The 17820-nt window shown below is 42.3% G+C and overlaps 1 protein-coding gene across 3 annotated transcripts in view; it reads left to right on the top strand.

Annotated features, from left to right (window-relative positions):
* tp63 (tumor protein p63) overlaps window positions 1–17820 on the top strand; it is a 151433-nt gene that overhangs the window by 71274 nt on the left and 62339 nt on the right. For all 3 annotated transcript variants that reach the window (XM_080186118.1, XM_080186116.1, XM_080186117.1), the window contains one exon: window positions 12345–12596. In XM_080186118.1, coding sequence (XP_080042244.1) covers window positions 12345–12596 — 252 coding nt within the window. The remainder of the gene's footprint in view (window positions 1–12344; window positions 12597–17820) is intronic.

Raw genomic sequence — 17820 nt, 5'->3', positions numbered from 1 at the left:
CCCCTTAACTTGAGGCTGTGCCCTCTAGTCCTGCTATCCTTTCTAAGTGGGAAGAATCTCTTTACCTCTACCCTATCTAGCCGCTTCATTATCTTATATGTCTCTATAAGAACCCCCTTCAGCCTTCTAAACTCCAATGAGTACAGACCCAGTCTATTCAGTCTCTCTTCATAGGCTAACCCCCTCATCTCCGGTATCAGCCTAGTGAACCTTCTCTGCACTCCCTCCAAGGCCAATATATCCTTCCGCAAGTGCGGCAACCAAAACTGCACACAGTACTCCAGCTGCGGCCTCACCAGTACCCTGTACAGTTGCAGCAAGACCTCCCTGCTTTTATATTCTATCCCCCTCGCTATAAAGGCCAACATTCCATTCACCTTCTTGATCACCTGCAGACTGGGTTTTTGCAATTTGTGCACAAGGACCCCCAGGTCCCTCTGCACCGTAGCATGTTGCAGCTTTTCGCCTTTTAAATAATAATCCCTCCTATTATTTCTACCAAAGTGGATAACCTCACACTTGCTAACATTATACTCCATCTGCCAGGTCCTCGCCCACTCGCTCAGCCTATCTAGATCTCTCTGCAGACTTTCCACACTCTCCACGCAATTTGCTTTTCCACTCATCATCTTGTCATCAGCAAATTTCGTTACCCTGCACTCAGCCCCCTCCTCCAGATCATCAAAACATCACAGCCTTGTCTCAAAGATACGGAGGAAACTGATAGTTCCTTTCCAGCTTTCTTTCTGCTAGTTAAAGAGATTAGGACATGGGGAACTAGATCTTTAAGGAGGAAACATTCAACACACAAAAGCATGGCAAAGATTTAGAACATCTTTCTAAGTGACGGTTGACATAGGTTAGTTGCTAATTTTAATATTGAGAGTAATGGATTTTTGTTAGCCAGAGATGGTCAGGGATTTAGGCAAACATGAATACATGGAATTAGCCATAGAACATAGAACATTACAGCGCAGAACAGGCCCTCCGGCCCATGATGTTGCGCCGATCAGTTAAAAAGCAATGACCCTCTAACCTAAACCAAACCCTTACCATCCATAAACCTATCCACGGATCTCTTAAACGCCCCCAAACTGGGTGCATTTACAACTGCAGCAGGCAGGGCATTCCAATCCCTCACCACCCTCTGGGTAAAGAACCTACCCCTGACATCCGGCCTATAACTACCATCCCTTAATTTAAAGCTATGCCCCCTCGTGCTAGCTTTCCCCATCCGAGGAAAAAGGCTATCGCTGTCCACCCTATCTAAACCTCTAATCATCTTATATGTTTCAATAAGGTCCCCTCTTAGCCGCCTTCTTTCTAACGAAAACAACCTCAAATCCCTCAGTCTCTCCTCATAGGACCTCCCCGCCATACCAGGCAACATCCTGGTAAACCTCCTCTGCACCCTCTCCAAAGCCTCCACATCCTTCCTATAATATGGGGACCAGAACTGCACACAATACTCCAAGTGCGGCCACACCAGAGTCTTGTACAGTTGCAACATGACTCTGCGGCTCCTAAATTCAATCCCCCTACCAATAAACGCCAAGACATCGTATGCCTTCCTAACAACCCTATCTACTTGATTCCCAACTTTCAGGGATCTATGTACACATACACCTAGATCCCTCTGATTTCAATGATTTCATTGAATGGCAGAAGTCATAGTGCCAAGGACCCAGGTTTAGTTCCTGGCTCGGGTCGCTGTCTGTGTGGAGTCTGCACATCCTCCCCATGTCTGCATGCTTTTCTCCTGTGTGCTCTGATTTCCTCCCGCAGTCCGAAAGACGTGCTGGTTAGGTGGATTGGCCGTGCTAACTTCTCCCTCAGTGTACCCAAACAGGCATTGGAGTGTAGAGACTCGGGATTTTTACAGTAACTTCATTGCAGTGTTAATGTAAGCCTACTTGTGACAATACATAAACTTTAAAGTGAGTGAAGGGTTTAAATGGCCTCTTCCAGTTGCTTTGTTCCCAAGTGACATAAATGAATTTCATTCCACCTGAATGGATTGTTGATTGGAATTGAATATGAACTGAGGGAATTTCACTGGCTTGTGCAAAAGGGTCACTGGTGCTCAAACACCAAACATCCTTTCAAATTTATTTTGTGGCAGGGGAAATCTACAAAAAACACACATACATGTTTCATTACAAAATTATTCGTACAAATAAATCCAATCATTCACATAATTTGTGGCTGCAATCGTTGTGAGGTCTGCTCTTTGAACCTGCACTCTTAGCAAATCATTCAGGTTCAGGAGGCTTTTGGTTCACAATTTTTAAATGGTTGTATTTCTGTTTTAGTTTTGTATTTGTCACTCTTGTTTCTTTGCCTGGACTAATACCTGCAGCTAAATGTTGAGGCATGCTGCTGACTGCCATATCACCAGCACTTGCCAAGATTCCCTTGCAAGGGATCAGCTCTGGGGAAATAAATATATATATATATATATATGTATTCAAACTGTCACACACTGTCAATATTAGCATGGTCACTGTCTCAGAAAAGGGCAATATTCTGAATATTTTCTGAATGAGGGATTTTTTTCCCAGATTTAGTCAGTGATTTGGTCTAAGCTCATGCTAGGAGCCTGCATACATCTACCATTTACGTTTCAGAGATTTGACCCTCAAATACTTACTTCATTCCTCTCCCCTCCCCGCTCCCTCCCTGCTACAGAATTGGTTCATTTTTAAATATTATTCTCTCGTTGGACAGTGAAGGGGAAAGTAATCTTATCCCTTTCAGCAGATTTAGTAGAATTCCTTGTGGCACCTGCAATATTTTCCATTAATTGTTTACCTGTCAGGTAACACGTGGCTTTGAAAGGATTAGCTATTGTTTCCTGAAAAATATGTTCAGCTCCCCATCCTCTTCTAAAACTGACCCTTAACTTTCAGAAGCCTCAGTCCAGTTAGCGCCTCACTGGTAACTCTTCATTTGGATGGTGCTGCCAAGGCACATTTTCATCTTTGGGGTGTTGCTATTACCTGAAAGTTCACCACCTGCTGAGGTAATGCATAGGTGACAGCTGCACAACACTTAAAGTTACGATGGCTGTAGACAGATTAATAGATGTTTGGAGAGTGACTGGAGACAGCAGCCATCTGAGGAATGTGTACACTGGAATGAGCATGGTGGTATTAAATGTATACAGTATCTTACTGAAATTTACTATGCTTTAATTGGGGATTAGGAGTAATTTTATGGAAAGCTGCAGAATAGTTGTCTCAAGTCCAGCTACAGATTCTAGAACTAAAGTAACTGGAGTTGGTTCTGATGGTGATTGTAAGGAGTGAATCCATGAGAGAAATGGATTTAGTATTGTAGTTTTTCAAAATCCATCTACTTCTTGTTCTGAGGTAGAAATCACCATCCTCTTCATATTCTGTTTGTTGCCTCAAGTCCATGTATGAGGTGTAATTACTTTGAACATTCAGTTCATACCAAAGAATATAGGGAGGAATTAGGTACCATCACAATTAAAAGTAGTGTTAAATAAACTAATGGGGCTAAAGGCAAATAAATCCCCTAGCTCTGATGGCTTTGTCCTAGGGTTCTAAAGGAAGTAGCTACTGAGGTAGTGGAAACATGTAATTTTCCAAAAAAACTTGGATGGAGAATTATCAGAGGATTGGAAAAATGCCAATGTGACACCCATATTCCAAAAGGGAGGGAGGCAAAAAGTAGGTCACTAGGCCGATTAACCTAACATCTACTGTGGGATTCAATTATTAAGGAAGTACATTTGGAGAATCATAACATAATCAATCAGAGTCAGCATGGCTTCATGAAAGGGAAGTAGTGTTTGACTAATTTATTGGAATTTTTCCTGGAAGTCGACCAGAGTGGATAGAGGGGAACCAGTAGATGTGTTATATTTGGATTTAAACCAGTGATGTTCCACAAGGATCAGTGCTGGGATCACAACCGTTTACAATGTGTATTAATGACTTGGAATAAGGAAGCTGTACTGAATGTACAGAAACCAAAGGTTCACTTGGATGATCCTTAGTACGGAGGGATTGCTTTACGAGGGAAGATTAAACAAGCTGGCATTCAACTCATTAGAGTTGAGAAGAATAAAGAGAATAATAAAAAGAATAAAGAATGAGAGGTGATCTCATTGAAACAGGTCGGATTCATAAGTGGCTTGACAGGGTAAACGTTGAAAGGATACTCCTCCTCATGCGAGAGTCTAGGACCAGAGGGCAACATCTCAGAATAAAGGGGTGCCAAGTTAAGACTTGTTAAGACTAAGTTAAAGCATTTCTTCTCTGAGGGTTAAAAGTCTTTGGAACTCTTTGCCACAGAGAGCTGTGGGGCAGAGTCCTTGTGTATTATCAAATAGTAATGCAGCAAGTTCAAGTCACTCCATACAAAGAACAAAGAAAATTACAGCATAGGAACAGGCACTTCGGCCCTCCAAGCCTGCACTGACCATGCTGCCTGACTTAACTAAAACCCCCTATCCTCCCAGGGACCATATCCCATGCTTTTCCCTCTTGATTGTCCTCTTACCACATGCCGCAGACAAGCCCTTGGACTTTACCAGCTTGGTCTGTGTTGGCGCTACCAGGTCACTCTTGGTGATGTACATGAAAGCTCCCCCCTCCATTGTACATTCTGCGCCCTTGCCACCATCAGTGTTTCACAACATGGAGCAGCACTAATTCATTGGCTGAGGGACAAGGGGTAGGGGTGGGGGAGGGAAGGCTATAATATGTGGTAATTGGGTGGAGATTTCCTTGTCCCATGTTTGATCTGGTGCCATGAGACTTCATGGTGTCTGGTGTCAATGTTGCTGACAACTCCGTCCTGACAGTAAACACTGTGCCTCCTTCTCTGCTGGTCCTGTCCTGGGACAGTCTGTAAGGTGTAATTCCATCAGAATAGCTATGTCAGGCTATTGCTTGACTTGCCTGTGAGACAGCTGTCCCAGTTTTGGCACAAGCTCCCAGATGTTAGTGAGAAGAAGTTTGTACGATCAGTAGTGCTGAGTTTGCCGTTGTTGTTTCTGGAGCTGCAGTCGATGCCAAGCAGTCCATTCGGTTTAACTTTTTTAATGTAGATTTTGTAATTTTTATACAACTGAGTGGCTTGCCAGGTGCCATTTCAGAGGTATTTTGGAATCCGTTGCTTTATTATGGATCTGGAGTCACATCAAGATGGGAGGTTCGCTTCCCTAAAGGACATTAGGAAGATGGGTTGTGACAACAATCAGGAATGGTTTCTTGGTCATCAATGGACTTTTAATTCAGTGTATGTTAATTGAATTTGGTGGGATTCGAACCTAAGCATTACTCTAGGTCTCTGGATTATTAGTCCAGCGACAATACCGCCTCCCCACATCAACAGGTTTCAGCAGAAATAATTTTAACTTAAATTATGTAGTTCTGTAACTATTACGAATTTAAGAGTAATGTTAAAATTAAATGAAATTGAATTTTGGACCAAATTTCCTCAAAAGAAGTAAGGTTGTATTTCTTTAACACCTTTCAGGACTTCCCAAAAATCTTTCTAGCCAATGAACTATGATCATTGTTATAGTGTAGGAAATGCGGTGGCCAGTTTACAACTGTAAACTCCCAGCATAGTATTGTGACAATAAGCAGATGTTGCTTGAAGGGTTAATATTTGCCAGTGCACTGGGAAGTCCCCTCTATTACATAGAACATAGAACATAGAACACTACAGCACAAAGATCAATGGGAACTTTTATATCTCCCTGAGACCAATGAGGTCATTTGATGTCTCATGTGAAAGTCGCCACCTACCATCAGTAGAGCACTGTCTCAGTGCTGCATTGGAATGTCTAAATCACCTCTCTGGAGATGAATTTGTGCTACAACTGTGCCATGGCCTTTTTAACCAATCAATTGCCCTGGATGCCAATTTTAAAATGAAAATCTTTTGCATTCTTTTTCATCCAACATGAGGTAAATGATTATTGGTTCATATTTATATGGTCAGTAATCAGTAAGTTGTTTCACTCTGTGCCTCTGACGTGTTCCTCCAATTGCCAGTAAACTTCTGGATAGAATCAACAATCTGTCTGGATGCACGATTCAGTTTATTAATCTCTTTAACATTTACCACGTCAGTCAGTGCTTCTTGTCTCCAGAACCTGCTTGACTACATTAGGATTGTCTGAACACAGGAAGCAACAGAAAGTCATGGGCAGTGCCTTCCAAACCCACAACCTCCAGCACCTTAAAGGACAGAGGCAGCAGATAATGTAAACACACCTCTTGCAAGTTCCCTACAAGTCTCACACCATCCTGATCTGGAACCAGCAGGTCAAAATCCTGGAACTCCCTCCTTAACTGCATTATGGACATACCTACAACACGTTGAACTGCAGTGGTTCAGATACGCAGTTCATCACCCCTTTAAGGACAACTAGGGATGGGTATTAAATGCTGGCTTAATTAGTAATGGTCACATCCCATATATTATTTTAAAAAAAATTTAGCAACAAGTCTCGTTTATATAGTACTTTTAATATCGGAAAACTTTCCAAGATGCTGGGCAAAGGGGCAATCAGAGATAATTGGACACTGAGCCAAGTGAAGAGATGTGTGGATGAATGACTAAAAACATGGTCAAAGAGGTTCATTATAAGATTGGTCTTAAAGCGAGAGGGAGAGAAGTTGATGAAGGGAATTGCAGAGTTTTGGATCCAGATGGCTAAATGCACAGCTGCTGATGGTGGGACAGAGAGTTACACGAGAGGCCAGAATTGGGGGAATGCAGAATTCTGAGAGGGAATTGGGGCTAACCAATTTTTTTTAATGCTATAATTATACTTTCACAAAATAATTCAGAGGGTGGTTGGAGTCTGGAATTAACTTACTGACAGGGTGGTGGAGACAGGTTCAATCAAAATGTTCAAAGGGGAATTGGATTGCTAACTGAAAAGAGTCTGCAAGATTATGGGGATAAAGCAGGAGAGTGGGATTGATATGGAGATGCCAGTGTTGGACTGGGGTGGAGAAGATGAGAGGTCACACGACACCAGGTTATGGTCCAATAGGTTTATTTGAAATCACAAGCTTTTGGAGCACTGCTGCTTCATCAGGTGAAGTAGTGGAGTGGGACTGGATAGAATACTGTTTCAGAGAGCCAGTGCAGAATGGTGGGCCAAATGACCTCCATCTACATTGTAAAGATTCTGTGATTCAGTATACAGACAGCACGAAAAACGATTGCATCAAGTTAAGAATTATTTCAACAATTGCACTGAGGGTGAAATTACAGAATGTGCTTGGCTTGTACAAAGTATCCCAAAAGGTTGAACAATCTCTGGTATACAATGCTTTACAATGCTCTGGTAGAGTATTGTAAAAGCCACATTGTGTGTATATTCCTGGGAACACTTTAGCTGCACTGAAATAAATCAGGTTTCTTAATGGAAATGTGCTCGATGTATATTAACAGAACATTTACAGGATTATAGTCTGAGTGAGTTGTGATCTGCAGAAGGAAACAGTAATTATCAAACAGATTTCAGCATCTCTGGCGTATTCATTACTGAGTTACTGGTCACCTGGAATAAACCAGGTGTATCACAGCTATGTGGTGAAGTGGCCTATTTCTGCAATTCAATAGTATAACATAGGAGATTAGCCTGGGGGTTTAAGTTGTTTATTGTAGTTCCTGGAGTTGTTGTTTGGGATAGAGCAGGGGATGGTACAGACACTATCAGGGTGGGTGGAGGTGCGGGCTAGATGCTGTCCAGGGATGGGGCGTGTGATGCTGCAGTGACCATTGGCCTCTGTGATAAATTATCATAAGACATTCTTATATTTGAAACTTTAAACAAATGCAGTTGCAGTGCAGTTAAACTTCAGTAGCACAGTTTATGCTGGCTTAGATTGGGTATATCAAACATTTTGTGATTTTTCTTTTGATGTAAACCAAACGTGCTTGAATATAAAGGTACTTCTACTTAGCACTTTTTCTGAAGTGAGTGACCTGTTCATTCTGTCTCTTCACACTTTCTGCCCAATGACTTTAGCTATTTGGCAATATAAGAATTTGAAATTTGGATGAAAAGTGACTGTGGTTAAAAATCCAACCAATCTTCCTTTTATGGAGAGCAAGCTGCCTTTCTTGCATATTATGGGCCTATATGTGATTCCAGTCTCATCAGAGTGATGAAATTTTTACTCCACCCTCAAATGATCCAGGAAAGCACTCAATTGCATCAATCCTGCCAGTGAGACCCAGAATAAATCAAAACTTCCAAAAGGATGCGTGTGTTATGTGCTCTAGTTCAGCCTTCGATGCCATTATTCCTGCAAGACTCAACTCCAAATCCGTGGCCTGGCATTCGGCTGTTCCTATGCAACTGGTGAACCCACAGACCACAGTCAGTAAGGATAGGCAACAAAGCCTCCACCATGATCATCCTCAACACCGGTGCTCCATAAGGCTGTGTCCTCAGCCCCCTACTGTACTCCTTAGACACTTCTGACTGTGAGGCCAAATTCCCCTCCAACTCAATTTTCAAGTTTGCTGACGACACCACCATTGTGGGTCAGATCTCAAACAATGAACAAGAGTACAGGAAAGAGACTGAGAATCTGGTGTATTGGTGCGACAACAATAATCTGTTCCTCAATGTCAACAAAATGGAAGAGATAGTCATCGACTTCAGGAAAGGTGGTGGAGGGCATGCCCGTGTCCACATCAATGGGGATGAAGTAGAAATGGTCGAAAGCTTCAAGTTTTTAGGTGTCCAGATCTTCAACAACCTGTCCTGGTCCCCCCATGCCAACAGTATAGGCAAGAACATAGAACATTACAGCGCAGAACAGGCCCTTCGGCCCACGATGTTGCGCCGACCAGTTAAAAAGCAATGACCCTCTAACCTAAACCAAACCCTTACCATCCATAAACCTATCCACGGATCTCTTAAACGCCCCCAAACTAGGCGCATTTACAACTGCAGCAGGCAGGGCATTCCAATCCCTCACCACCCTCTGGGTAAAGAACCTACCCCTGACATCTGTCCTATAACTACCACCCCTTAATTTAAAGCTATGCCCCCTCGTGCTAGCTTTCTCCATCCGAGGAAAAAGGCTATCACTGTCCACCCTATCTAAACCTCTAATCATCTTATATGTTTCAATAAGATCCCCTCTTAGCCGCCTTCTTTCTAACGGAAACAACCTCAAATCCCTCAGTCTCTCCTCATAGGACCTGCCCTCCATACCAGGCAACATCCTGGTAAACCTCCTCTGCACCTTCTCCAGCCTCCACATCCTTCCTATAATGTAGGGACCAGAACTGCACACAATACTCCAAGTGCGGCCGCACCAGAGTTTTGTACAGTTGCAACATGACGCTGCGGCTCCTAAATTCAATCCCCCTACCAATAAACGCTAAGACACCGTATGCCTTCCTAACAACCCTATCTACTTGATTCCCAACTTTCAGGGATCTATGTACACATACACCTAGATCCCTCTGTTCATCCACACTATTCAGAGTCCTCCCGTTAGCCCTATACTCTACACATCCGTTATTCCTGCCAAAGTGAATTACCTCACACTTTTGCGCATTAAACTCCATCCTCCACCTCTCGGCCCAGCTCTGCAACTTATCCAAGTCTCCCTGTAGACTAAGACACCCTTCCTCACTATCTACCACACCTCCGACTCTGGTGTCATCAGCAAATTTACTAATCCACCCAACTATACCCTCATCCAGACCATTTATAAAAATTACAAACAGCAGTGGCCCCAAAACAGATCCCTGAGGCACACCACTCGTAACTGAACTCCATGACGAATACTTACCATCAACCACCACCCTCTGTCTCCTATCCGCCAGCCAATTCCTAATCCAATTTCCTAGATCACCCTCAATCCCATACATCTGCAATTTCTGCAGAAGCCTTCCATGGTGAACCTTATCAAACGCCTTACTAAAATCCATATACACCACGTCCACTGCCTTACCCCCATCCACCTCTTTGGTCACTTTCTCAAAAAACTCAATAAGGTTAGTAAGGCACGACCTACCCTCCACAAAACCATGCTGACTATCTCTAACCAATTCATTACTCTCCAAGAAAGCCCACCAGCACCTCTACTTTCTCAGAAGACTATGGAAATATGGCATGTCTGTGACAATTCTCACCAACTTCTACAGATGCACATTAGAAAGCATTCTTTCCAGTTGTAACACAGCTTGGTATGGCTCCTGCTCTGCCCAGGACCGCAATAAATTACAAGTTGTGAATGAAGCCCAGTCCATCACTCAAACCAGCCTCCCATCTATTGACTCTGTCTACACTCCCCGCTGCCTCGGAAAAGCAGCCAGCATAATCAAGGACCCCACGGACCCCGGACATTCTCTCTTCCATCTTCTTCCATTGGGAAAAAGATACAAAAGTCTGAGGTCACGTAGCAACCAACTGAAGAACAGCTTCTTCCCTGCTGCTATCAGACTTTTGAATGGACTTACCTCGCACTAAGTTGATCTTTCTCTACACCCTAGCTATGACTGTAACAGTACATTCTGCACTCTGTCCTTTCTTTCTCTATGTGCTTTGTCTGTAAAGTGCACAAGAAACAATACTCTTCACTGTATGCTAGTATATGTGGTGATGATAAATCAAATCATCAGTTAAAAGAAAATGTCAGTTGTTCAGGAGCGGTGGGAGTGGGGGACCAATTCCCAGTAAGCTTGAGTGTTGTGTTACAGGAACAGTATCTGTTCTGCTGGAGAGGGAGGAGAATGTATGTCCCACAGGGTTTGGAGGAGTGGGCAAAGGACAGGAAATACTGTGTCTCTTCTCGTGCTGAGTGATGATGGGGTTGTGGCAGTGGGGTGGGGATCTTGTGTTTACTGCTATTAGTGAGAGAATGAACTGTCTTCCCCGCTGGGAAAGGCCAGGTCTCCCTAACTGCATTTGAGAAATGGTAGGAGGAGGATGTAAAAAGAAGGGGGACACTTGTCTCGTGGGAGGGGTGGGAAAAGTTATGCAGGGTGCATTGTGTCTCAAGTTGGGGGACAGTAGGAAGCAGAAGGGCTGAACATTGTACCTCTGCAGGAGATGGGAGAAGTGTGTGTTCTTGCAGCACGGGGCTCAGTGCATTGGGCGAGTGAGGAAATGTAATGAACATATTCTGATTCAGTGTTTGTGATGAGAGTAAATGTGTTCTGAGCAGTGCAGTAAATGGATTTATTTTCTGTATGGTGTAGGGAACATCTTTGGCAGGTGACATTCTAACTGAACATTATACGTAGGAACATTGGCAGTAGGTTTATACAATTTAGTCCTTTAAGAGTACTCTGCCTTCAATTCAAACATGGCCAATTTGCACCAAGGGGTAATCCTTTTTCAGCAAGCAAATAATTAAATATTTTTGTGGTTGACAGCTATAGGATGGAAATTATGATCATTGCGTCTCTTGGAGCAGTTGCTTCATATTATCCTGTGCAGACATTGATAAACAGCTCAATATAATTTCAAATAGTCAAATAGAACATAGAACACTACAGCACAAACAGGCCCTTTGGCCCACAAGTTGCGTGGATCACTTCTATACCTACTAAGCCATAGACCTATCTATAACCCCCAATCCTATTAGATCCCATATACTCATCCAGAAGTCTTTTAAAAGACCCCAGCGAGTTCGCCTCCACCACAACCGATGGCAGCCGATTCCATTCACTCACCACCCTCTGAGTGAAAAACTTACCTCTAACATCTCCTCTGTACTTGCTTCCCTGCACCTTAAATGTGTCCTCTCGTAGCAACCATTTCAGCCCTGGGAAATAGCCTCTGAGAATTCACCCTATCTATTCCTCTCAACATCTTATAAATGTCTATCAGGTCGCCTCTCAACCTTCGTCTCTCCAGGGAGGAGTCCCAGCTCCCTCAACCTATCTTCATAACGCATGCCTCCCAATCCAGGCAACATCCTTGTAAATCTCCTCTGCACCCTTTCAATAGCTTCCACGTCCTTCCTATAGTGAGGCGACCAGAACTGCGCACAGTACTCCAAGTGGGGTCTGACAAGGGTCTTATAAAGTTGCAGCATTACCTCCCAACTCCTAAACTCAATCCCTCGATTAATGAAGGCCAGTCAATTCAGTAAGGTAAAATTTGAAACCCCCTTGCTGTTCAATGATTCAACTGTGACACATGATACTGAATGATTCATTTTAAATATTACAGAAACTTCAGCTTTAGTAGCGTAAAATACAAGTTATGTTGTGTGTAACATTGACAGTCATTCAGCAAAGTAATGTTTGAATTTCATTGTTGTCATGGTGCTAATTTCATTTTCATCTCTCTCTCCCTCTTTTCCCTTCAGCCTCAGTACACCAACCTGGGGCTCCTTAACAGTATGGAGCAGCAGATACAGAATGGATCTTCCTCCACCAGCCCCTATAACAATGATCACACCCCGAATGTCACAGCACCGTCGCCATATGCTCAGCCCAGCTCTACATTTGAAACCCTCTCTCCATCGCCAGCCATCCCCTCAAACACAGATTACCCGGGTCCACATGGCTTTGACGTGTCCTTCCAACAGTCCAGCACAGCAAAGTCTGCTACATGGACAGTAAGTTACCTCAAGCAGCATTGATCTTAATTGTACATTCTTCTCATCAATGGTTACTGTAATATGTGTTCCTGCTTTCATAGAAAACACCTAGTGGTTAGATCCAGTTAATATTCTAGGTTTTGCCTGAAGAAAACTGTACAATCTAGTTAAAGTATAAACAGAGAGGGAAAGGGAGAGAGTAGCAGGCTGGAGCAGACTAGGGCAGAGTGTGAGGTGAGAGAGGAACTGGGGAGAGAGTGTGTAGGCAGATAGTGAGAGGAGTGGAGGCAAAGTGAAGAGAAAGAGGGTGTAGCAGAGAGCAAGATGGGGTTGGGGTTAAGGAATGAGAGGGACGGAGTTGGAGAGAGAAATACGGGCAAGTGAAGAAATTAGGTTCAGTGGTAAGTGAGGGGTAAGTAAAAGGTAGGAATAGGTAGTTTTCTCTCTCTCTCTCTGTTCTTTCCCTCAAAGACTAGAGCTGTATCTTCATTTTATCTTGGAAGATTCATCACCATTCACATATACAAAGCAGTGAGGTTTGGCACAATTAGCATAATGGACAAATAGAATCAATTCAATTTAATATGGAAAAGTGTGAAATACTACATTTTTGCAGGAGAATCGGGATAATGACTCAATAGGAAGATACTGATGATTGTGAAGGAACAAAAACCCAGAGGTTCAGACACATCATTCTCAGAAAGCATGAGCACAGGAAGATAAGCCATGAATAATTCTAAATTTAAGATTTTGTAAATGGGAGAATTCACCGTAAAGAAAAGTGATTAATTTGTACAAAATTGAAGCAAAATCGTGCAGATACTGGGAATTTGAAATAAAACTGGAAAACATGAGAAATATTTAGCAGGTCTGGCAGCATTCCGTGGACACAGAAGCAGGAGTTACCGTTTCTGGTCAATGATGGATTCTGGCCAATCGATAGAAGTGGGTTAAGTGACAGTTTAGGGAATATGTGCAATTTGGGCCCCATAATTTAAAAAGCATTAACTTGAATAGCGGTTGGACCAGTGCAGGTTCGTCAGGGTGCTGCCAGTAATGGTAAACTAGCCATGGGGAGAGACGCCATACTGGCACTATTCCCATTCGAACAGAAATAGATAAGAGGAGATGTAAGAGGTTTTTTGAAATAATTGAGTGTTTTGATGGTGAATAGGGGAAGATTTTTGTTTGAAGTTGAGAATCAGTAATGTGGGTGTCAGGGTTAAGTCTTTGAAAGTATAAAGCCCTCCTCGTAAATGGAGTATTGAAACCTTGTTTTGGGCACAGTTTTTGAATTGAATCACTCTTTCTGAAGTTACTTTGTTTTGTTTCACTTCATCCAATTCATTTCATTCATGCTTGACTTGTCATGGCAAAGAAAATGGGTGTGATTTTTCCAATCACGCCCAATCCGAGATTGGAATTCCTGCCCAAGGTGAACAGACCTTTAAATGGTCCGTCAAATTTTCTGTTCCGCCCATGATTCCCATGGTGGGTGCAGCCATAAGATTTACCCCAATACTTTTCCTTGTTGACTGGACTTCTGCTTGGTGATGCAGAGCGTCTGCAATAGCACGGCTTCAATTCCCACACTGGTGATTCATGAAGGTCTGTCATCTCAGCCTTGCCTCTCATCTGAGGTGTGGTGATCCTCAGGTTAATTCACCAGCAGTCACTCTCCTGTCATAGGGAGAACAGCCTGGAGTCATTTGAGAGTATGGTGACATTACCTTTTATCTTTTATTTTTCCTTCTGTGCAGAATCACTCCTTTAATGTGTCTGCTTTATAATTCAAGCTATGAATTAAGAACTGCAAAGAAAATGTCCCCAGTGATGTATTCCCAGATGGTATAAGAATTCTGTAGGGTAGGAAAACACTTCTATCCTGTACAGCTCATCAGATGTGGATAATGTGACACATAAGTGCGAAAGACAGTTGTGCCAGATGCTATTGAGATTAAATCCTGATGCACATATTTTTAAAGGCAGAAGCACAGGAGAATTGGGTTATTAACAATGCAGATAGCTTTATATCTAAAGTGATTTTGAATATAAAAACAAGCAATGCTGAATTATCCAAGTTAGTTCCCAATTTGTGGAAGTAATGCTGCAAAGAGCATCAGACCTACAAAAGTGATAACTGCAAATTTAACAATTGACTCTATTGTTAGAACAGCAGTTAGTAGTGTATTATGACAGAAGTGTATAAAATTATCAAAGGATAGATAATAGTAGGTAAAAGCAGATTGGTTCCAGCAGTTGAGAGGATCTGGAATGATAGCCCATACATACACTATTTATATGGAGGAGAATTAAAACAGGGATAAGAGAAACCTCTTCTCACGCACAGTTGTGAATTTGTGGCATTAATTGCGGCAGCAACTGTCACCTTTCGAGGCTAGTTTGGATTAGTGAATGGAAAAGGGAATAAAGAGATATGGGAACAGGGCAAACATGGTTGGAAGGTTTGCTTGTGTAGAGGGTAAATGCCAACATCAGTTAGTTGTGCCAAATAGTATATCAGCTTGTTATAGTGTCTATGCATTTCAAACGTTGACAGATAAAAATGGAAGTGACAGATCACAGCTATGTAGAAAAACAGGGACTTTTATCACTGCAACAAACAACTTTGAGGGGAATCTGAATGTAATTTTGAAAGCTTAGGAAATGTTCCCACTGGATGGTGAATTGATAGCCAGGGCACACTGACTGCGATTCTCACTAAAAGAATGAAATTAGAAGGAATGTTCTCACAGAAAATTATTATAGCATGGAATGTGTTACCACAAAGGGCGATTGGGCAGATACTGGGTGAGGATTTCAAATGGATGACTATAAAAGGGAAAAGTCAGGGAAATGGGATTAGGGACAATTACTTCAGTGGAAGAGCTAGCATCAACACGTGAACAATGGGCTGTGTGATCTATATTTGTGCTGTGAATTGCATAGACTGAATTATTCTGATTAATGGGATTGAATGGCAGCTTTTATGTATTTTGGTTGTTGCTCAATGGTGAGATTTCCTTTTCTGTGGTATTTCAGTTTGAACAGATGATACCTGTTTGAAACCAGAACTAGAGGGCACAGCCTCCAAATTAGGGGGAGGGGGGGGTGGGGGGGAGTTGCAGTTTAGAACAGAGTTGAGGAGGAACTTCTTCACTCAAAGGGTAGTGAATCTCTGGAATTCTCTGCCCATTGAAGTGGTCGAAGCTACCTCATTGAATATGTTTAAGTCACGGGTAGATAGATTCCTGACAGACAAGGGAATTAAGGGTTATAGGGAGCAGGCGGGAAAGTGGAACTGATCCACTTCAGATCAGCCATGATCTTATTGAATGGTGGGGCAGGCTCAAAGAGCTAGATGGCCTGCTCCTGCTCCTATTTCTTATGTTCTTATGATATACCTTATAGTACTAAAGTTAGGGCACTGTATGGAAGATCTATTGATCTATTACCTGGTAACACACAGAAATTTGTTTGTGTCTGGATCTGTATGCAGTGTAACATTGAGCAAGGAGAGGTCTAAAGGAATAGTGTACCATTTGCATTACAACTGCATTTATTGTATGTGGCAGAACCAACCATTAATGGTCAGTGTGACTTTATGTTTAGGACAGATTAGATGTTGTATTTTAATGCTTTAATAGAGTGAAGAGACATTCTGTTCACCTTTGCGGCCAGCTTTAGGAAATTGAAATCGGCTATGGGAAGTTGGATTATATTAGAACCAACAGCAACAAACTTCCTTGCCACAGGATCTGCCTGCTAGTGCAATGACTCGAAAATCATGAGCGTAGATTCTGATTCTGGGCATTATACGGGCCAGTGACTGTCTCTGGCAGCATGTACTTAAATTACGTGGCAGCAGGTGGCACAACGTTGACACCATTCCTCCTGCTTTGCTTGCCACAGTAATCTGGAATGTTACTGCTGACAGCACTACAAGCACAGGTTGGTTAAATCTGATGAACCAGTGCTTCTAAGGTGTTTTGAGCAGTAGGGTATAGGGAGAGCAAAATTAAACTAGCTGATAACCTCCCTGCTTTCTTTTTCATCTGCTGCCATGTTCTGGTCTTCTTTGGACATCAACTAACTCAGCAAGCTCTGTAAACACAATGCTATGCCAGAGCTGTGTGGAGGAGCTGGGTTTAGCAGCTTGAGTGCTGATCTACGCTCAGCATGGATCCGTGCATCATTGATGATAAACCAGCTTTCATGGCCCAAGACCTGACTGATTTGTCTGAGTTCTGTTTCTTTTGTCTTGATGGTGGATTAATTAGAACCCAGTGATTTGTTAGTATCTGTAACTTGAGAGATATGGAACTCTGATTCTAAGTTTCTTAATTTCTGAAACTCAAACTTACACACCTTTGCAGTCTCAAACACAAAATAGTTTGGATGCACATTGCGCCAACTGACAAGAATGGTTGATAATTGTGTTGTATTATTGTGCTGTGCTGGGTATCAGTGACCCTCCCTCACTCCCCAGGAAGCCACAAGATCCAAGACTTTATAGTTTTCATTCAAATATTTGAGCAAAGAGCAAGATGTAGCATGCAGGGAACATCTGCTACCAGCCTGTTCAACATGTGATGAGGCACAAACTTGTTTATGCTCAAAGACCTGTTGTGGCTTGTTTTCCAGATCAAATGGTTCTAAACATGAACCACGGAACCAGTGATTCTGTGGTCTGCTCAGTATACTGGAATGTGTCTACATTATGTTGTTTAAAAACCTCTTAATTTACCTCCAGCTGATTTTTCATTTATTAAATATATATGGTATTTAAAAAACAATAAAATATGTATGTAGATACAATGAAGAATGAGTTCAGCTGGGTTGTGTATACTTAAAAAAAGAGTGATTAGCATTTTGTGTGGACACCATTGTCAGTATTTATAATTTTCCTTTTTAGACCTGTTGGATTTAACTAGGTGATTTTTCTATAACGGTCATTTCCATTTACTCTTGTGCCTTTTTAATATGCCAATTGGCAAAACCAATCCAGAAAAAAATTAAACCTTAATAATTTTTCCAGATAACATAGTTTGGGACTCATTGCAGAATCAATCCAATTGTGGAAGCTATTGAGAGGGTGCAGAGGAGATTTAGAAGGATGTTGCTTGGATTGGAAGGCATGCCTTATGAGGATAGATTGAGGGAGCTGGGACTCTTATCCCTGGAGAGACGAAGATTGAGAGGCGACCTGATAGAGGTTTATAAGATGTTGAGAGGTATAGAT

Source organism: Carcharhinus amblyrhynchos, chromosome 3 (genome assembly GCF_965287045.1).
Source record: "Carcharhinus amblyrhynchos chromosome 3, sCarAmb.v2.hapA, whole genome shotgun sequence".
Lineage (NCBI taxonomy): Eukaryota > Metazoa > Chordata > Chondrichthyes > Carcharhiniformes > Carcharhinidae > Carcharhinus > Carcharhinus amblyrhynchos.
The sequence above is the reverse complement of the archived record's forward strand: the minus strand, read 5'-3'. Positions and strand labels throughout refer to the sequence as shown.